The sequence below is a fragment of the Amphiura filiformis genome, chromosome 1 (genome assembly GCF_039555335.1).
Source record: "Amphiura filiformis chromosome 1, Afil_fr2py, whole genome shotgun sequence".
Lineage (NCBI taxonomy): Eukaryota > Metazoa > Echinodermata > Ophiuroidea > Amphilepidida > Amphiuridae > Amphiura > Amphiura filiformis.
The window spans coordinates 35949172-35971973 of NC_092628.1; the positions used below are offsets into that span (position 1 = coordinate 35949172).

The 22802-nt window shown below is 36.1% G+C and overlaps 1 protein-coding gene across 1 annotated transcript in view; it reads left to right on the plus strand.

The window, feature by feature from the left end:
• The window catches only part of LOC140158732 (uncharacterized), a 72911-nt gene extending 55137 nt beyond the window's left edge, over positions 1–17774 (plus strand). The window contains exons 10-14 of the mRNA XM_072181930.1: positions 107–288; positions 5242–5463; positions 12708–13092; positions 13465–14454; positions 17194–17774. Coding sequence (XP_072038031.1) covers positions 107–288; positions 5242–5463; positions 12708–13092; positions 13465–14454; positions 17194–17373 — 1959 coding nt within the window. The 3' untranslated portion in view covers positions 17374–17774. The remainder of the gene's footprint in view (positions 1–106; positions 289–5241; positions 5464–12707; positions 13093–13464; positions 14455–17193) is intronic.
• Positions 17775–22802: the final 5028 nt, after the last annotated feature.

Here is a 22802-nt window from a genome sequence, read left to right on the forward strand (position 1 = left end):
TAAAACAATGTCCCATGGTTTACCAATGTTTTACTTCTGACTGAACATGATGTACATGTAATAACTAATAATTATAAAACATGACTTTCTTTTGTGCCACACCCAGACATTATCATGTACAGAGGCTCTGGTGAAGATGCATAAAGCAACAGATACTTTAGAGCGGGTGCAGCAGGTACGACAGGAGTATGTGGACCTCACTAACTTACTAGTCAAGAGGTTGGATGATATTCATCTTGAAACAAAGGCGGCAGAAGATGATGACAATGAAAAAACTTCTGATACACTGTAAGAAGATATTATGTGACATGATCTGGTCCATGGAGGCCGAAGGCTGTATATTTGAAATTGAGATTAAGGCAAAAAACATGGGAGTCAAAAACAATAAAATAAGAAAATAGATATCACAAAACATTAGAAGCAAGTCTGCTAGACCTTTAGTGTTTGCAGTATATGATAGCCTAATGTCTGTATAATGTCATAATTATAGTAGCAGGCATGAAAATTGTCATCATTTTAGCCGATTTCAGCATTTTTTGTTATTGTTTTCAGTGTTTTTCAGCCTATTTTTGAATCAAATTCACAGAAAATGGTAAAAAAGCATGGTTTTCAGTGTTTTTTACAAGACCAGTTTTCATGCCTGTAGTAGGGTTGGGCAAATCTATACTTTTTGCAAAGCTGATGCAAAACAAGTTGTTTCTAGATGTATATGTGGCCAAATTTGGCGTAGAAGACAAATCTCGATGATGTTTAACCCCCTACTTATTAAAACTGAAAAATGGCAGCGAAAATTATGTAATTTTGCTTGTAAATGGCATATTTTAATAGATATTTCGCCTATATGTCTTTTGGGGTTGGAGAACACCAATTAGACACTTTCAAACACTAAGTGGTGTACAGTACATGGGTGGTGATAAGATCAATGGCTCTCATCTAAAATCATCAAATTTCCATTCATATGCACCAATGTCCTCATCAAATATTTTGTGTTGGTCACTAATGAATAAGAACATTGAAAGCCACAAAAACATATAATAATGTTTAAACATGCTAAAAGCCAGGCAATTACACTGAAAGCCACAGAAGCACAGAGACATAGAAAGACAGAGACTGACATTCAAGCCAGATAATGACACAGAAAGCAATAGAAACACGGAATGACTCGAGTACCATATGATAAAAATCAGGAGAATGCCACTAACAGCTAGGTGCAGAACCACATAGAACCTTAGAAAGACAGAAAATGACGTCAAATACAAGTATGTTAAAAGCCTGACCATGCCCGTATGTAAGTGGAGCGGCAACACCCCTTCTCAAATATACAAAGGTCCACTCGCTGCTATTTTTTATCCAATAAAAAAAAGTTCAAAACGGGGTGAAAAATTTACAAAAGGCCAACTTTTTAGTGATAAGGCATTCAAAAATTTCCATCTTTTGGAAGTCCCGCACTCCCTCCATAAATTATGCGCATGGGCCTGAGCCTGAGCCAGACCACGCCGCTGAAAGACACAGAAGCCATAGAAAGATAAATATTGACAAAGAATGGTGGAGAAAGACATACAATAAAGCCACAAAAGCTTTGAGAAATATTAAGCACCATATAAGCCCAAACAAAATTAATTCTTTGTCTTCCGTTACCCGCGCACGTTGGTAAAATTATCGTCGAATTCCCGCATTGAATTTCTTAAATTTTCCGATTTTTTTTTCTAGAATTGTAAAATTCAGATTGTTTAAAATCATTTTTTTAGAAGACGACTGGAAAGCGAGTCTACATCAACATGATCGTCTCGCTCCAGTCGAGTTTTGCTTGTTTCTTTACTGTAAATGTTACGCTAGCGATCACAAAATGCAGTGTTAGAGGTTGATATCGTGACTAGCCTCTACACAATGCTTCCCAGTGACAGGCGGACACAAGACTAATAGCGACGAGCTGAGAATATCTCGGGTGGATTTTAATTTTTTTCTGCCGATTTTTTCAACTTCTTTTACTTTTTTTTGTGCCAAATATGGCGTCAGATACAGCTATATTGTGGGTTAAGATACTGTATAAAAACGATTCAATCGGATGGGTTCTGCATCAGAGCAAAAGCAAATGTACTTTTGCCGAAATTCTACAGCAAATTTTTGATGGACAAAATCCATGTGTTAAAGAATTCGAAGGATTGAACTTGAAAGTTGCAGAATTAGATGTGCGATGCAGTATCTGGGTAGAAGAACTTCTTTTTCTTGAATTGGGAACCAGTATTCTCTATTCCTGCAAAGGATAAAGGAAAGCATAGAAAAGCATAATGTTGTGATAAAATAGAATGAAAAGGAGATAAACAACACAGTACATGTGACGATCAGTACAAAAAAGACCTCAACATTTCTGATTCAGCAGCGAATTTAAAAAAAGCAACAAAAAAAAAAACCGCATCATTCCGCATTGAATTTTTGAAGTCAAAAGTAACGTGAGACAAAGAATTAATTTACGCATAGAAATTAAAAAGTACAATAGAGCCACAAAAGCTCAAAAGATGGAAAATACAGTTCAAGTAAGCCATATAATTATACAGGTAGCCAGAGGCACAGAGAAAGTCATATAAAGATATACATTGTAGAATGATGTTTAAGAATGTTAGAAGCCAGATGCCGATTAAAGACACAGATGCACATACAAATCCGCAAAAAGTTGGAGAATGCCATTCAAGTCTGTTAAAAGGATGCAGCAAATCACAAAAGCATAAAAAATGCAATGGAAAGACAATATGAAGTTAAAGTATGCTGAAACGCCAGAAAATGCAATAGAAAGACAAAGAATGACATTGTTTTAAAACCAAAAAATGCAACTGAACGACATAACAATGTAGCTCTTGATCAGAGCCCTCGGTGTACCAGTGATCCAGTGATCCCCGAATAAAATAAGCAAGTGACAAGTAGTAAAGAAAATGTATAGTAAAACAAAATGAATAAAAATAATATCACTCCGAGTCACTGATCCTGGATCTGTGCTCTAGAGCATATCACTACCGGTACTAAGGCAAACTACATTTAGTCACCAACACATCTGTGCTCAGAAGTAACAGACCACTGCACTATCCCCTTGTCGAAGGCAACAAAGGCACGCGAGCGAAGCGAGCCAGTGGGTCACCAACATCACAACAGGGCCACACTGCAGGAAAGACCATTGATGACCCCACCACACTAACCGCGAAAGTCCACTAACCGAAGGCGCCAGCCGAGGCCGGTCTTCACTAGTGCGTCAGAGGGGATATGGCATGGTTTTTCTTTCTATTGGGTAGAAAATAGGTCGGCTTTGGAGCAAAGCTAATAACAATGCAGAGAAAGCTATACAAAAAACGGAGAATAATATTTAAGTACATTTAAAGCCAGAGAAATCTACTGAAAGCCACAGGAGCACAGCGAAAGTCATGAAAAAAAATGATGTTCATTATCTGTTTAAAGCCAGATAATTACTGCTGAAAGCCATTGAAAGACGGAATGATGTTCAAGTATGTTGAGATCTAGACAATACCGCTGCAAGCCACAGAAGTATGGAAAGCCATAGAAAGGCAGAGCAAGCCAGCGAAAGGTGCACTGAAACCATAGGAAGCCAAAAAATAATACAGAAAGCCATAGAAAGACACAGAATGATGTTCAAGTACATTAAATGCCAGTAATTCTGCTGTAAGCTGCAGAAGCACAACAAAAGCTGTTGAATGCCATAGAATCGCCTACTAAGTACCATAGGAAGTCCGCAAATAACGCATGAAAGCCATAGAAAGAAAAATGTAATATGAATACATTAAAAGCCAGACAATGTTGCACTGCTGAAAGAAACATGCACAGCAAAATCCATAGAGATACAGAATGATGTTCAAGCATGTTAAATGCTACTTAATGCAGATGAAAGCCAAAGGAACACATAGAATGATGTTCAAGTACATTCAGACAATGCTGATGGAAAGCTGCAACAGCACAATGAAAGCCACAGAAAGACACATAAAGCCAAAGAATGATGTAGAAAGCCATAAGAAGGCAGAAAATAACACAATAATACCATATTATGTAATGATGTTCAGGTATGTTAAAAGCTGGACAAAGAAGCAGTTGTCATTAATCAAATTCGCTGAAATTCAACTCATTACTTGTGCAGGGTACTGCTAATCATGTGTAAAATGTCAAATTCATGCTCCCCAACCCACAAAACATTTTAAATACGACATATTTGAAGCCATACATCTTTGAAAATATCCCATCAAGCAAATTGAGGACATTTTGGGGATGCCGTTTTTAATTTTTAATCAGAAGGGGGTCAAACATCATCGGAGATCAAATGACAGAATTGCGTTCTACACTAAATTTGGCTATAGAAACTACTTGTTTCAGAAAAAAGATGGCGATTCGTCTAACCCTAACTATATAGTAACTCAATTTTCAAAATGCCCTTTGTCCACCATTCATGTTTAGCCAAACATCTGATGATAATGTGCCTTTGTTTTGCACATAGCCAGAATGTCCCAGTTTTGCAAATGCGCACTTGCATTATGGCATCACCTTGGTACTTGTTTTGGTATCACTGTATAGAAGAGACCCATAGCTATCCTTTGATACCAAATAGAACAGTACAGGGTTTTGGTATTGAAATCCCCTTAAGGGGGTACTACACCCCTCGATAAATTTGTGTCTATTTTTGCATTTTTCTCAAAAACTAATAACACAGTGGTCACCAAAGTTATGTATATTATAGGGCAAGAATCCAATTACTACACTGGAATGTCAGTGACCCAAGACAAGCGGTTCATTATTTATGATAAGAAATAAGGTACCACTAGGATGTACCTCATTTCCTATCATATATACTGAACCGCTTGTCTTGAGTCACTAATATTTCAGTGTAGTAATTGAATTCCTTGCCCCAATAATATACATAACTTTTGTAAACAGTGTGTTATTATTTTTTGAGAAAAATGCAAAAATAGTCACAAATTTACCACAGGGGTGTAGTACCCCCTTAATAAAGCGTGTAACAAATAATATGTGGATAAGACAAAGATAAAGTATGTTACAATCATGTACAAATCTAAATTCCAAAGCAAATGTTGCAATTATACTGCTTTTGAATTTTTTGTCATATTTACTTGAAACATCATCAGTAAAGTGATTGATTTAATTGCACCTTTGAGAAGATCTACTCGCAAATAGATATTTTGTTGATTATAAACATTAATCTATATGTAATTTATATATTTCCATCTAAAGTGATGAAGTGTCAGAATCCAAGAGAAAAGCTGCAGAATTAGAGACAGCATGCCAGAATCTTGTTGAGGAAGAAGAGAAACGACGACAAGGTGACCATGGTAACCGCATACAAGAGATAGAAGATCAACTTGGCAATATTGTGATACCCAAATTACCCAGCAGAGCAACATCATGGCCTACACAAAATATGGAGGATCCAACTCATACACTAGATCGTATGCGGTAAGGAACTAGGATGGACACTATTCAATTTACTTACAGTAAGAATTTTGTTTGAATGAACATAGCCTATGACAAACACCCGCATATATAGCGCAACAAATAACCACGTACACACCCACATAAGTGAATCCAACTCACTCCTGATTGGTATATCCGATTACATATTTTGATTGGTTATCAGTATTTACACCCCACACGCCTTTTGTCCTTTGAAATATGATTGTGTACTGCTGTGTTCATTCACATGAAATTATTACTGTAGTGTCCAGGCATGTAGCAAAGGGGCATTTATTATGTACCATGTATGGAAGTTGATCATGTGACATATGTGCCCCAACTCAATGGTGCTAGTAACCAACTATGTTCAAAATGGCTCAAAGCATATAGCTACGATAGCTCATTATGTGATTGACAGAAAGAAGTACATGACAGAAAAATGGCTACAAAAAGTAATCTGAGAAAGGTTTTTAAAACAAGTCTCCACATACATAAATGACAGCCAGTGAAAAAATTTCACTGACCATCCAGGATTTGAACCTGGGACCTTCGGATCACCGGACCGATGCTATACCAACTGAGCTAATGAGTCGGATGGAGAAGAGCAGTGATGTTATTATCTATAGGCCTTCAGTTCAATACCCACCTTCTATCATCTTCTCATCCAAGAAGTTTTAAGAAAGAGGTTTGGAAATCATTCCGAAATCGCATTCGAGATGGAGAAATTAAGTTAAACTATGTGGGAAATTAAATATGAGAAAGGTTTTTAAAACAAGTCTCCACATACATAAATGTATTAAAGTAATCTTTTTCCACAACTAAATATCATAGTCAGGAAATTAATGATGCATCTGGTAGCTTAGATCATAACTTTCATTATACTTAGTTGCAATTATCCCAGAAAATTCTTGATTTGTTTTTACAGAGTCTTGAATTGTTGATGTTTTTGATCAAAAACATCACTCTGTGTATTTTGACACTCGAGACATTAACTCTTCTCAAATTAGCCCCAAATCATAATTTATTATATGCACGTGTAGCAAACACCAATGGGAATAATTGGATGTTGTTTGTGGAACCTAAATTTGGTTTGATTTTATTTCACAATAATTCTAAGGTGAGAATTTTGACCTGACATTTCCTTTTTGGATTTCCAATTTAAATTCATTGATATGTGATATTTTGAATAAATAAAGAGTACGCTTACCTTTCTGCAACACTTCCCGGTATCATTAAGCATCTGCTGATAACCAACATTTTAGCTGAAAACAGTCCTTCCTATCATTTTTGAACAAAATATGGTTCAAAAGGAATATGTACACTACTGGCGTATATAATGGCACAGCGAGGTAATGAAGAGAGCTATTTACGGTGGGGTATCTATTGTAAGCTATTAGGGTAGGCCTATAGTATATCTTCCATAAGTGACAAGATGTGTCAAGCAGGTGCATACATAAGGGCGGTATATTCAAACTGTATTGTCTGGATCATTGAGTATCGATTGCGCACGTATACAGTAACACAGATGTGTGTGGTCCTCCCCAGGTTTTGACATGAATTACAAATGACATCGTGAGTGAGCCAGCGTTTTCATTTTATTATTACAAAATTAATCGTCGTTTATCACGAGTCCTAAGAGTCGTACCAGTTCAATTCATCAAAATTAATTTGTATTAAATGAAAAACAAACAGACAAGTAGAGTCATATATGTCTTTCTATGACTGTATTCCTACCAAAATCTGATTTTCAATACACTAGAAACGTGTTGATATGTATATCTTTGAAAATCGCCGAATGTTAACCACAGTCACCGTGGCACAGTAGGCATCTTTAGCATTCATAGTGCAATTGGCAGTGGTTCGAACCCTGGTGAAAATTTTAGTGTTTTTTATTCTTTTTACTAATGCGCTGTGCCGTTTTTCAAACATGCCCCTGAATGAAATTGATGGGCAAGTACCCTTAAGTTCCCCCTTAAGACTTTTAAAAATAAATCAAACACTCATTTACAAAATAAAAAATTGTAAATAGGACCATGTGTGTAAAACAAAATAGGCTAGCAATAATTATTGGTAGCCTTCTTTGTTTCACACACATGGTCCAAAGTACAATGTCACATATTGTTGCGTTCGGCCACAATGGCTCATTCTGTAAGAAAAGATGCAGTTTTAAAAGTTGCACTCTGAACCATTGAACTCTCATAAAGCTTGCATAATGTAGTATAATATACTGCATTGCTTAAACCAGCTGTGTCAAACAACATGCATGTGCTACCAATTACTTTTATTTGTTAATTTTGTAAAAACAAAAAACATTTTTGAGTTATTCTAAAAAGTCTTAGGGAGCACTTAAAACTTAGAATCCTTTGAATTTTTAGAATCAGTCGAAGAAAATGGCCTTTTGGGTGTGAAGTTGTGTACTAATGTATTTTTGTACTGTAAGTATCAACCAGGGATATTAGTACAGGGCACTATGGGTTTGGGATTTTATATTCCTACATTAGTGGAACCAATGTTTTTTTGAATCCTTAAACCTGAAATGATAACAGTTTGATTGGTTCCATTTTTGTCTATCCCCCCTGTGGTTTCTACGAGGGGTCGAAGGTCACTGTGGGGGAAAAACATTAAAATAATCCCACCATGTTTAATGTATATCAAATTGTTCCTCTCATCACACGGCATAAAAGGTCAATTGTCATATTTTTCTACGGTACTTAGTTCAGGAGTTATAAGCTCAAATAGGTCAAATGGGAGAGTGTGGCGCAATGGTTAGAGTACTTGCCTTTAGTGGGGTTACGGGTAAAATTAAAAAAAAAGAAGAAATAATGGGATATTGGCTTGAAAAAAAAAAAAGTCTGAAATTAATTGGCAACTTCTGTAGATTCAATTCAGACTTCCGCTCTCCCCATGGTTCATTTAGAATTGGGTAAATGAATCATGAAAGTACTCCGTCCTTGGAGGGGCGTTAAGCCGTCGGTCCCATGTGCAGAGAGCCATACCTGTACATGTATCTCGCAGTCAGCTTCGAAAAGAGTAGGGTGTTATCCCCTGACTGTTCCCAACCCGTCCCGGTGTTCAAATGGACCCCATTGGAAATAAGCTTCAATAGTGGCTTTCTTGGGTTATCCAGGGTTGTCAAACCCGAACAAATCAAATCAAATCAAAATCAAATGTCCAAAATTTCATACACCAGAGATGCCAATCTTCCGATTTAAATCGAATTCCGATTTTTGTATTTTTCAAAAAAATCAGATTTTCTAAAAAAATTTTTTTTTTTTTTTTCAAAAAATATTTTTGGCCAAAAAAGCAAGTTATAGGCCCTAAATTACTTGTTATTCAAGGTTGGAAACCATAGAAATACTGCTATTTCAACAACAAAAATTGCCAATTTTATTTTACAAAGTTGGATAAAGTTGTACATTTTGATTACTTTTGCTTCTATTGAACAGTCAGAACACATTGAATTAATATACATTGCTGCTGTTCAGTAGAAGTAAAAGTAATTAAAATGTACAACTTTATCAACTTTGTAAAATAAAATTAACATTTTTTTTTTGAAGTAGCAGTATTTCTATGGTTTCAACATTAAATAACAAGTAATTTAGGACATATAACTTGCTTTTTGGCCAAAAATATTTTTTGAAAATTTAAAAAAAAATAGGTGGGGGTCAAAAATTTGATGAATCATCATTTTTATATTACGCATTATATATATCCATTTCAGCCATGTAGGCCATGTTATTAGGCCAAAAAATACTTTGGAAAATGTCTCTCATGTACAAAAGTATAGGAAACTGAACATTTAAAACCACTTTTTTTGGGTGAAGGAAGCATTTTTTCAAAAAAGTCTAAAACTGGTTTTTATGTTAAAATGGCCTTTTGGGGTGCTAATTCTGCTAAAATTGCCTGGGCTTAGGTACCTAATTTGCATATTTTATGGTATAATTTTGAGAAAACAAGCCTTGAAGAATATTACATGTATAATAGATAGTCTTCAATACTGCTATCTAGGCTTGTTTTCTCAAAAGAACCTTATTTTTTTATTCATTTGAATGTAATTTTACCCTCAGAAATGGTGTCTCCTGCAGTGTAAAATGTGTAGAAACCCTGGACCCCGGCCGTGGGGCGACACTTGATCGCTTGCTCCCCTACGTTACAAATTTCAGATTTTTTTTCATAACCCATTGGCATCTCTGATACACAGAGGTCAAAATTTCAAAATAGTCTGATGTCATCGAAACTGGTCTCATATATTACATTAGAACAAGGGCATAGCTAATAGCCTCATCCCCAGAACCTCAGATTTTACCGGAAGTGGTATTTATTTTGGTATCAAGAGAAAGATACTATTTTTCTCACTCACCCTGTGAAATTTCAGGGCTCAAAGATATTTAGTTTGATTGTTATGAATAAAAAGGCGCACCTATTTAGTTGACCAATTAATTAATACACAGTGTTCCTATGGGGCTAGAAAATTACATTTTTATCTCTCATATCAAAATGAATTGAAACACCAGCGTGAAACTTCACAGATGGGAATTGGTGGTTAAGGTCAAGAAGAAAACTTTATATAGTTAAATCGGGCCATCCCCCTTTAACCCTGGCCCTTTAATTCACAATTTAAGTGCATGTTTGTATTTTCATGTCCCCCCTTAGAGTTCATGCAGCCAAAGTCCAATAGAAATATGTACTTAAGCATAACATTTGACCTATGATTTCATTTGATTCTGAGGTTATATATTTCTCAAATAAATTTCTCAAAAATTCCTATTTGGTTTGCCGAGAGGAATAATTTAAGACCAATTTCGATCTAATCAGTGCATTTTGAAAATTAAGCTTCTGTGCATGAGATATTTTACATTTGACCTTATTTTACTATAACTCCTGAACTAAGCATCCTAGTGCAATATGATAATTGACTTTTTTAAATTCCTAGCAATGAGAGGAACAATGGAATTAGGAATGCCTAATTAATGAGATATCATACTTGGCAGTCTACGCTTTTTAAAGCGTGCCACTTTGAAATTCGGAAAATCAATAAAAGCGTGGGGGTTTAAACTTTGTGGGTAAAAAGCGTGACATGATATAAAGTGTGGGATTAAAATAAAAGGTGTGGGGCTTGTTTCAACTTAGACTAATGATAAAATAATCATAGGGTTGTTGAACTTGGACTCATGATTCTTGAATAAAGACTTCTCATATAGCAAATTATACATTTTAATAAATCGTACAGACAAATAATTTGACACTATTTTCACTTAATTTGGAGCATTTTGAAAATCTGGCCTAATGACATTGTTATTGTACCTTTTGACCTATACCCTTAATTATGCATCCTGGAGATATATGACCATTGACTTTTTTATTCCTTGGGACCAGACAAACAACTTATGCTATTTTATAACTTGATCAATACATTTTCCAATTTTATCTCCCAAGTGACCTTTGGCCTCAATTACTCTATTTGCTCAAGGGTGCCTTTTTGGCACCCGGCTGATTCTGAATCTACATATCCTCCTCTAATACTTCATGCAAAAAAATGCCATTAGTATGCAACTTCACAGTTATACTGAGTCTTCAATGGTCTCTATCCTAGACTAAATCCTTTATAATCAGTGCTAATTCAACTGGAAAGATGACCTTTTAACCCCTACCCCCCCCCCCATCATGGCTGTCGGTACACCTTCGGTAAACAGCGAGCCTTGGCTATAAAAAATTGGGTCAACAATAGACAATAATTTTGTGTGAACTGCATGTACATGTCTGTCAAGAAACAAAGTACATGTTTCCCCCACTTTAATCTGGCTATTTACGTCCATAGATTAGCTAGATTAGTATACAGGGTGTCCCAGAAAAAAGTACCGAGCTAATAAAATTGAACGTAAGTCGAGAAATAGACATCAGAATCAAAAATTTAAAATGTAACGCATAGTTTATTTTGTTGTGCATTACATACGAAAATTTCATTTGATTCGGTTGACTGGTTGCGAAGAAATGAACGATTACATAATGCGTGCATCAAGTCAGTTCATTCCAAGTTTGATCAACAGGCGCTTTTTACATACTCACTCACCGCTTCCTAAAGTTTGTGTATCTCATTCAATTTAGTCCACATTATCTATTTTGTAACTGTCATTCATGCTTTCACTGAAGATAAATAACAGTTTGTCCGAGAAAACTTTGATTTCTGCAATTGGAAACTTTCCAACTTCAATTCTTTATGTTGTGCAAATATGTTATATTTTAACTTTCCAACGATTAACAATGATCAAGTGCTTACAGCTTTACGTGTGATTTTTGATTGATATACCATGCAACATTAATGTTGAAGTTTTAAGAGATTTAAACTTTGCATTACAATTTCTTGGAAATATTACAAAAACATTAATGTGTGTGAGAAATTTGTTCAGCCATCTGGAATTCTTTATGCAATAATTCTTTATGCAACATTTATATCAACATTAACGAAAAAATATATTTACAAGTACCGAGCATCGTCTTACATGCTAGCTTTAATTTTCAATATCGTGCAGGTTTTCAAATTTGAACAGAACCTAATTAAATGTTTTGCAAGAAACAGATTGTAAAAAAAAACCAACAAGGATTCCATAGAACAAAATATAAAGCCCATTGACAGTTACCTAATAGTATACATTGAGTTGAATGATCTTTCTTTCAAACTTGGAATGAAGTGAATTGACGCATGCGTTATGTAATCGCTCATTTCTTCGCGATCAGTCAACCGATTCCAGTGAAGTTGGCGTATAAGATGCAGAATAAGATGGGCTACACGCTGTCACTGATGTTTAGATTTTTGGATTCTAATGTCTATTTTTTCGACTTACGTCCAAATTCATTCGCCCGGTAATTTTTTCTGGGACACCCTGTACATTGTATAAACATGCATTGAAAATATTTTGGAATATTTTGGTCCATGTTTACCATTGTCAAACTACAAGGTCTTACATGTATACCCTGGATGATCCATCATTTTTGGATCTGGATCTTTATATCAAGAGAATACCACAGCTTAAAAATGCATTTGAGTCCTACGTCTCCCAATTGATGATATATTGTATATTATTTGTATAACTTTTGTTTGAAAAGATTCCACACAAGTGTTGTGACAGAAAATAGTCCTTGGTATGTTGATATAGAACAGACACACACCTTCAGCATTTGCAAAAATCTATTCATGATTCAGAAGAACCATTTGATTCATTTATTTATTTATTTTTGTTGCATTTCAGAGCTCGTCTAAGTGAAGTTAGTCATGGGCTAGCAAGCCAAGGTCCAAGTCTCTCAGAAGAAAGTGTGGATAATCTCAGCTTAAGTAGTAGTTATGCATCATCTTTTAGTTCCTCGTGCTCCTCCTTAACAACACTGATGAGATCTAATGGCAGTTTGAGGGATTCCAGAAGACGAAAGGTGACCTGGACAGATGAGGCAGGACAATCCGGGGAGGTAGTGGTGTCAGTAACAGAAGCAGATGGGCACATGCCAGCAACTGGCAATCAGTTACATGTTCCTCCCTATGCAAAGATTTCAAATAAAGCACACCTACAAAGGCAAAGAGCAACAGATCAACCACCATCTTTCCATCAAGCAGAACAAAAACTCAATGTGATCAAAAAATGAATACACTAATCAGTGGTCTTCATCTCATTTGCATTCAAATGAGCAGGGAGAAAAATCAAAATGCAACAGAGAATCTACATCCAAATCAAGCAATTCATCCAAAACTGGGGAGAAATCCTGCTTAGAAAAGTGTGACGATGGATGTTGCGGTACTGAAGATATTGATTGTAATAAATGTGATATGTCATCTAGTATAGTTAAAGGTGGAGATAGTGTTGACCTGCTTGTATCAAGTCAAGCAAAATCAAACTGTCATAATAAAGCTATAGTCGATAATAGGATACAAAATAATCCGAACACAGGGTCAAAGCCAGATAGAACTCGATTAGAGACAATTGACACAATAACTGTGCAAAGAACAAAGTCTGATCCGATATGCCTTTAGGAGATGATGCATTGTCCATTAGAGTTGAAACGGGTAATAAACCACATGCAAGGTCATTGTCAGCAGATGGCATCATCCAAGGATCACCACTAGGGAGTGCTGACAATAGAGGGGCGGTGTATGATGGCATGACAGACTCAAGTGACGATGAAAATGATCCATTTGGTTCCAGTAATGTACTTGCCATTCAGGATGAAATGACACTCATGCGACCTGTCCCCATTGTTGAAAAAATTGGTAATAGTACTGAAAATTTGCACCAATTATTTGCTAAACATCTTCCAGCACACAAATACAACATGCTTAGGGATGTTCCTGCTTATATGCGTGACGTTCACAGAACTAATGGTGATAGTGCCAGTATTGTTAAAGCAGGTGACATTGAGGATGTACCACAGCAGGATGTTGCAGATAACAGAGGTCAAACATTGAAGAGGCTAAACTCTGACTCCAGTGTTTCTAGCACTTCATCAACTGCAACTTGGTCAGAAAGTGACCAACAGGAGTCCCCATCACCAAAGAGACCCACTAAGCGAAGTGGCATTTTGAATACGGGTAAAAAGAGTAGAGATGGCAAGAAATCTAAAAGTGAAAAGCATATTACTTTTGCTCTTGATGCAGACTTAGGGGATCAGGATTCAATGAGGAAAAGTGCAATTTCAAAGCGGCGAGATTTATCACCCATCTATGAAACTCCAGATCTTTTACGGATGTCTGGAAATGGTGGCAGAACATGGAGACATAGCATACTACCAAGAAATGAGATGGTAAAGAAATCGGCTTCATCTAGTGGTGATATAAATGATGTAGGAAAGAAGACACTTGAAGAGAGACTTTATAGGTTGTTCAGCTATAGCAGTGATGATGATAATGAAAGTAGTTATAGTGAGGAGAATAACGACAGCAGTGGAGGTGGCGGTCATATTGCAAGAAAAGATGTACAAAAGCCTGGTATAAAGATACCACCTGGTCTGGTAAGTTGATATTTTGCTCCTGCAGTTAAAATTGGACCCTTTATCCAGTCATTCATTAGTGTTTGTTTTGGCTACAATAAATGAATATCCTTTTGGGTGGAGAAGTCCACATGCCCTATACACAACAGCATTGGCAATACAGCCCACTGCAGAATTTTGTGTTATCTGTGATACACTCCAAAAAATAAAGTTTGAAAGATAACTCAGAATTTCTTGATTCAATTAAGGCTCCACAACCAAATTTGTTTGTTGTTTGGATGGACTATCAATGCTAGGGGTCACTCACGTTTTAATGCAATTTCACAAAATTGTGAAAAGCAGGTAATATGGACGCACTGAATCCCTAAATCCAGGGGGGTCCAAAAAATCTCAACTGGATGCATAGAAATCTCAGCCTGATTTACTGTGTACAAATTAAAAAAAAACCAATTTAACAATGTTAACTGTTTATTTAAATAAATTTGTCATTATCTTTCAAAATACCACACAGAAAATACAAGGCTGGGCGCCGCTGATTTTGTTTTCATATCGTGTATCGCCGCGTTAATTTTTTAACCTTTCAAAACTTCCATAAACTAGGCTCAAAGTTTATGCACATCATTTCTCAGCAACTGAACCCCATAAATGGTGAATTATGGACTAATTTACTTAATTAACTAATATATTGCACAGAAATACTGATTTGTGAAGTGCAATGTTAACCGAAAACACATGAAAGTTGCAGGTGAAATTGCCGGCCCATTTTGTTTGTTTGTTTTCATTGGCCACATGTGCTGCATAGTTTTGTGTGATGTTATTTGCATATTTCTGAATATTAAGGAGCTTATTTGCATATTGCATATTATTTGTATTTACAAACCTTTGTTATTTACACACCTTTGTGTGGGGGCCACCTTAATCATGAACCACATAATTCTAGTTTTTATGATGGTTCTGTGTATCCCATGGATCCATTCCATGGTTCCCATTGCGATATGGTTCCATTTTTGGATGTGTCTAATATGGTTTCTTTGATATTTCCCATAGTGTTATGATTCAATTATTTTTGGATGGATTCAAAGGTTTTTGGTGTGTACAATGATTTCTCAGTGTGCAATAGTTCCATGTCTTAGATAGCTCTAAGAGGGTCAGTGCCTCCTTTAGTTTGATGGTTTTGAAGGGGTTATTTTAATGGGAGCTGGACAAATGTACTGGTAATATCCCATTTTGGGCATTTTTGTTCATAGCTTACAATAGGTTTCTTGACATATCTTGAAACCAGGTCCAGTCAGATTCTCAAAATATACCCTTTATATGTATGATTTATTGAGCAAGGAGTACCCTTTTTCTCACATTTGCTTGTTTTCAATACCCTATTCATGTGACATAGAGTGCTTTGATCTTGTTCAATGACCAGTGGCCCCTGGGATCCTGTTTCTAAAAGCTGTATCTAATGGCTCCTAATTTGTAGATTGATGTTTTTCTGGTCATTTTAGGGATTACATTTTGGAAGAAGCATCAAATTTGATTTGACAATAATTTTGATAATAGCTAATATTATGAAAGAAAGTCCTTTTATTGTAGGTACAATTTTCAGACACCCATACAAGTCATATCTTGTCATTTCAATTACTAATAGTTGGCTTGTTGATATATCAATCAATATCTATAATGTCAACTTGTTAGTTGTCAAATTGTTATATTGTATGAACACTCAGGATACATCTGGTTTCTGTTATTCTAAGTATCAGAGGATCAGTTTATGTCAAAATATATCAATTTCTTCCTGCTGGTCAGTTTTATTGTTCAAGATATTTTTGTGTTTATCTTATATGAATGAGGTGTATATGACCGCTGGATGCACTGTAACATGTCTGACTCTGGCACGACTGGCCATATGGATTCACAGAGCTGTAACGAGTCAAAACATTTCATGCTCAAGTCGAATCATTTTGTAGCAATCTCTATATGTTAAAATGTTCAGAAGTGTCAAAATAAGTAACAATTAACATTTCATTGTTAAAAATATTAATAGTAAAAGGGGGATGGGCAAGAATATTAAAGCCAAAAGGAGGGACAGGCAAAGATTTTTTTGTGTCAGGCCAAAAGGGGGGGGGGTCGATAGTACACTCCAAAAAGGTGCAGAAACATGTTAGGAAATGTGGCAATTAGCAGTTTTAGTAGGCGTTCGTCACAAAATATGGTTAGTAGCTCATATGCAGAACATTTTTTTGTCCATCCATCAGGGGTTGCAAGTGCAATTTTTAGGAACTGGTAAGGCATATGGTGATGTGACTTGGTGGAGGGCTGGCAATTGGCAGTCTTCAAATACCACTAGGTTTTGTCACAAAATATGCTAATTTGGTAGCTCATATGCATAAATTTATTGTTATTTTATTATTTTTGGGGGAATTGAATTTTTTTTTTTTTGAATTTTTTCTTTTCCCCCAGCTCCAAGTGGAATCACCCATGTTATAATGATACGTTTCAAGGAGGCATTGCGGCCTATTCTTTGCCTCAAGAACTGCACAACCCGAGAACCGCAAAATTCTAGTTTGGGATGTCGAAAAGGGGGAAAATATTTTTTGGTATGTCAAAAGGGAGGGGGGAAATATATTTTTCTTTACATGATCATGCAGTCCTAAAATAATCTGGGATTTTTACATTGTACATTCCTTTATTTGCAAATAAAATCATCCCCTAATCTCTCAAACTACACTTCAATCTTTACTTCTTCTTTTTTTTCCTTTTTTTTTGCAGAGTGATAAGATCAGTCCAGAATTTGAAGCCATGTCTAGTGATTTAATATCTGATGGTGTTGATGGACCAAAGATGTGGTATGAGAGCTCAGAAGGGGAGGAGGAAGAGGCAAATGATATAGAGGAAGACAACCTGCAGAATTCAACAGCCAGCTTTGATAGACATATCTGCTACTTGTAGGCTCACATGGATTGGGTAGGCAAAATGGAACTAAATCTCCATACAGGGTGAAATTATGTAGCAATGTGAACAAATAATAATAAAAATGATAATAATAATAAATACCAATATGCACATACGAGGGGTGGTCAATAAGTTCGCAGAACAGGATACCTGAAAGAGTACCAGCCAAATTCTTTGTATCTTAGTTTTCAACATGATCACTGCATACCTTACTGCACCTGACTCAATTTTTCTTGAAACCTGCTATGTCAACAAACTGGAAGTCTCCAGATTGCCCCATGAGCCACTCTTCAGTAAGGCTCCCAGCAAACCTTATATTATGAAGGTAGGACTTAAAATTCTAAAATAGATTTCATTAACTGGACTCTATGCCTGGACCACAATATGGTTGCTGTAGTTATCTGCAAAAAAGTGCACAATTCGAAACCTTGCATAAAAATTTGTCACTACAGATCAACTTAATTACATGTTTTTTTACTGAAATAACAAGTTATTTTTTTATTTACACATGAGACTCATCCATGCGCTCAGTTTCTTATGGAGTGTTAGACATATGAACTATGTGACTGTTAATGACCGCCAGCTGAAGTGAAATCTACAGTATATCTGCATCAAAATTTGATTTTACTGCAAATTTTCTCTAAATTCCAAGTTATATTGGATGAGTCAAGTTTTGTATATTTATAATAATAATATTGAACCAATTTCATGTGCAATATGGTCATTGCAGAGTACATTGTGCATAGGCCTACGGTACTGCATAATTCTGAATCCGATTAAAGAGGGTCTAAATTTCATCATCCAATATGCACCCCTAAATAGTAATGAAATTTTGTGAAATTGCCCAATCATGGAATTAGGTAAATATATATAGTATAGTATACAAAAAGTTTACTCACCTAATATATCTTGGAATTTGGAGAAAATTTACAGTAAAATCACTCTTTTATACAAATAACCTTCAGATTTCACTTTAGCTAGCTGTGGACGAAAAATTATGGGTAGTTGAGAGCATAAATTCGGCGTTACCAGAGGGGGACTTCCTGTCAGCTGTTTGGCTAAGTTATAGATATATTGAATGATATTTAGGGGTGCATATTGGGACTTTTTCAAAACATGTTTTTGCCTATCAGACAAACAGCCTGATAATAATAATACTGGATTCACTGTGTGTGCACTCAATCTAGATCCATTGGTCAGTCCAGTGAGATAGTCTCTGCATGGACAACCCCATTGAAATTGTGTGTGCTCAGTGCTACATGGTTAACACAAAAGATGTCCAAATGAGTGGGCTGTTGTGCTGGTCATCCTATTAATAGGCCTGGGCGATACATGGAAATAATGATTTAGTAACTATTTGTTTGTATGGCATCTAAAAGACTGCATTAAAATCGCTGAAATTGATCAAGTTATATAGCCAAAAAAAGTACTTTTTAGGGTTTGATGCTTTAAAATGGTATATTTTATCTCATTATATGACATTTTTTGTTGTAATAGTACCTAAAGTCATACGCACGGATTCGGTTTATAGTATTTATTCGCCTTACCATATGGTAACTTTCAGCTTTGAGGGCGCACTGCCATTTTAAGGTGTTTACGGTTCATCAGTGCGTTAAAACAAGAAGTCTCAGGTCAACCTATGTTGAGTCTTTGATCATTTGGCATCTAAATCATATAGTTTCACCAGATATTAGTGGCATTTAACTGTGAGAGTTCTGAATATGAGAAAATTCCCACCCAAAATTACCCATTTCCCATTGAAACCCGTGTAATACATAATTAGTGGTGTTGGAAAACATTATGTTAACTGAATACCTAGATGTTAATGGATTTATGCTGTAAACACATTCATCAGAGTTGTCATATTTTGTGGCTATCTCATCTTTCTTAGTTGGTTCTTTATTCATTATCAATGCCATGCCATTACACTAGCATATATCATTAGTGGTGACATCAGCAAGTCTTTTGGACCTTGTTTGATCTTCAAGGAGGCTCATTCTTTTGAGTTTTCAACTCCATCTGGAGTAAATTCCATGATGACCCTTTGTTCACTACTGGTAGTACCTGTGAAGTCAAGGAGGTTGGCTTCCTCTGCAGATTGTCCTGCCCATACACAGTGTTGCAAAACTAAAATATTTTTGCAATAATATTGTGGAGGAACAAGCTTTCAAATGAGACAAAATTTATTACTCTGCGACAAAGTACTATACCTTGTTCTAAAAACTTATTGACCGCCCAACGTATATAAAGAGTTTAAGGAGAGGATGCAATATATATCCGTTAGGAAATTGTTTTTCTCTGCCCGTAATACACATTGTAGAGCCTGATAGTGAATCAGGGCTGTCAACTCTCACGGCCAAAATTGGCTGCGAGTCTCACGCATTGGGTCACTTTCTCACGGTCTCACGCCAAGGTAGTATAATCTCACGCATAGGTAGTACATCTCACGCAAAAAGCTGGAAAATGAGTAAAATCTCACGCATCGTACAAATAATTTGTCCGCTTTTCAGATTCTCGAGGACCGTGGCTCACATAGTCAAGGGTCAAAATGAACATTGTAGTCGGCAAATCCCGGTACGCCTCTGTCTCGGTGACATCCCGCTATCTCTAAGGTCCGCTATCTCTAAGGTTCGCTATCACTAACGCAAAGTCTATGGAAATCAGAATTCCGCTATCTCTAATCGAGAAAAGGGTGCGCTATACCTAAAAAAAGGGTCCGCTACTTCTAAGGTTCGATATCACTAATTTAGAATAAGGTTCGCTAGTTCTAAGGTTCGATATCACTAATTATAAATAAGGTTCGCCATCACTAATTTAAAATAAGGTTCGCTATCACTAATTTTGAATAAGGTCCGCTATCACTAATTTATTGAAGGTTCGCTATCTCTAAGGTTCATCACTAATTCCAATAAAGGTCCGCTATACCTAAGGTTCGCTATCACTAATTTTGTTTCAGGTTCTGCCATCCCTAATTAATTAAGGTTCACATCTCTAAGGTTCAAGTATTACTAATTTCGATTAAGGTTCAAGCTATACCTGGTTCAGTTATCACTAATCTTAAATAAGGTCCACTATCTCTAATTTTAAATAAGGTCCGCTATCTCTAATTTCAAATAAGGTCCGCTATCTCTAATTTTAAATAAGGACCGCTATAGCTAACCTTATTTGAAATTAGAGATAGCTAACCTTATTTAAAATTAGAGATAGTGAACCTTATTAAAAATTAGAGATAGCGAACCTTATTTGAAATTAGTGATAGCGAACCTTTAGAGATAGCTTGAACCTTAGAGATAAGAAGTGGACCTTATTTAAAATTAGAGATAGCTTAACCTTAGGGTTACCGGGATTGTTAAAATTAAAGATAGCGGACCTTATTTTAAATTAGTGATAGCGAACCTTAGAGATAGCGAACCTTCAATAAATTAGTGATAGCGGACCTTATTTAAAATTAGAGATAGCTAACCTTATTTAAAATTAGTGATATCGAACCTTAGAAATACCGAACCTTTTTCAAAATTAGTGATATCGAACCTTAGGTATAGAGAACCTTTTTCGTAATTAGTGATAACGAACCTTAGAGATAGCGTAACCTTAGAGATAGCTTAACCTAGAGATAGCGTAACCGTAACTCTCTGTCTCACGCCAAGCAATTCCAAAAGTTGGCAGCCCTGAGTGAATATATCCTTTAACTGTATTATGTTATGTAATCCATTTACTTGAATAGAGCAACTTGAAATACAGACAAACTTCTGGCTATATTTATTGTGATTTGTCCCAAATCTTGTCAAATATTATTTTATATATTGATCAAAGATTACCTTGTTCTCTAGATTATTGGCTTTAGCAGCGAGCACTCTTGAGCATGATATTGTAGCGATCTTTTTTTTTATTTACAGTTGATAATGGGTACACATTAAACAATATGGGTCCAAATTATTTGGGCTGACTTTTGAATTTGTGGTTCTAAATTAACAGTGCAATGGGCAAAAATAAAAACCATACAAAACTTTACCACTGTACACACAGTACATTGGTTTGCTGCTGGGATATGATGGCTATGCCATAGCTACACTCAGGAATCTACTCATGTTTTAACCCTTTAATTACCCTGGTCCTTAGCCCAACCTTAACCCTAAACCTAACCCAAACCATAAGTGGCTTAATTTGCACTGATTAATTGTTGTGTGAAATAATACAGACTCTCTGGTCACTATTTTAATTATTTGTCACTGTCAATATTTTTGCAAATCCACAAATGTGAAATTCTGATATGGCATTCTCTAAATGTATTGCATCCAAAATTTCTTGCCAGATGAGGACCCTATACTTTCCAGAACAAACTCATTCAAATTATTTACACCATAGTCAGGCGGGTCAACTGAGGAGGGACATCTGAGGTTCCTGTGCGTCTGCAGTTAACAGAGATTCCTAAAGCACACAGTAAGATGCTTACTCACTAGATGATTCAATACCCAAGCGACATGCCAAATGTGACTTTCCAATATGTATACATGTAGTATCAGACCCAGATGCTACATGCTCATGATTCATCAATTGTGCTTATCTGTACAGCTTGTGTATCAACAAGAGCAGTGGAATGATTTTGAAGGTGGGCACTTTTTAGACCATTCAAGCTGGCGGTGAGTATGCACGATGCACTGCTCACTGTGCGATACAGCCCAGTTGAAACCATTTGGTGCACCATTTTTTCCTGCAGGTATAAGGCAGAGCTTTTTTTGTATGCAACCCTTGGAGGGATGTTAAGCTGTTGGTCTGGTGTATGGAGAGTCAGTTTAACAAAGAGTAGGTGAACCCTAGTCAGAGAATACTCTAGCTAAAATACAGGTTTACATTTACTATCTTACATTATCTTGCTGTATTTCAGCTAGAGCTCCAAACCCACAAGCTTCCGGGTTTTTTGGAGAACAATACTGTTACGTAAGATGAAGAAGAAACCCGCCTCGGAGCCCGCCCTACTCATTATTTCATTGTACTTATTGCAATTTTCCTCCACACATTACGTAATCAACACAAAGCTTTTGTGAGGATTAGTGAGTGGATAAGAAATTGACAGTGGAGGATACGAAGGACACGCCGATTGTTAGTTGTCAATCATGAATTGCCGCAACGTATTAATATTTTACTGCATGGCATTCCGCAAACACCAAGACAAATTATGCCGTATTTTTCCAAAGATCATCTCATATGAAGTAAGCTGAATGCGATCTGTACTTTTGTAACATTCCGATCGCTTTTGATCACCTATTATCGGCGAATTTGTTTGAAAACACGTGAGTTCATGTTGTGTAAACATATTAGCATAGACACAAATAAAATTACGGCAATACAATGCAATTTGAATGCGCAGCTTGATCTATAGAAATAACGTTGCCCGGTTTTAGTACAGAAATTAGACCCTGTCTGGT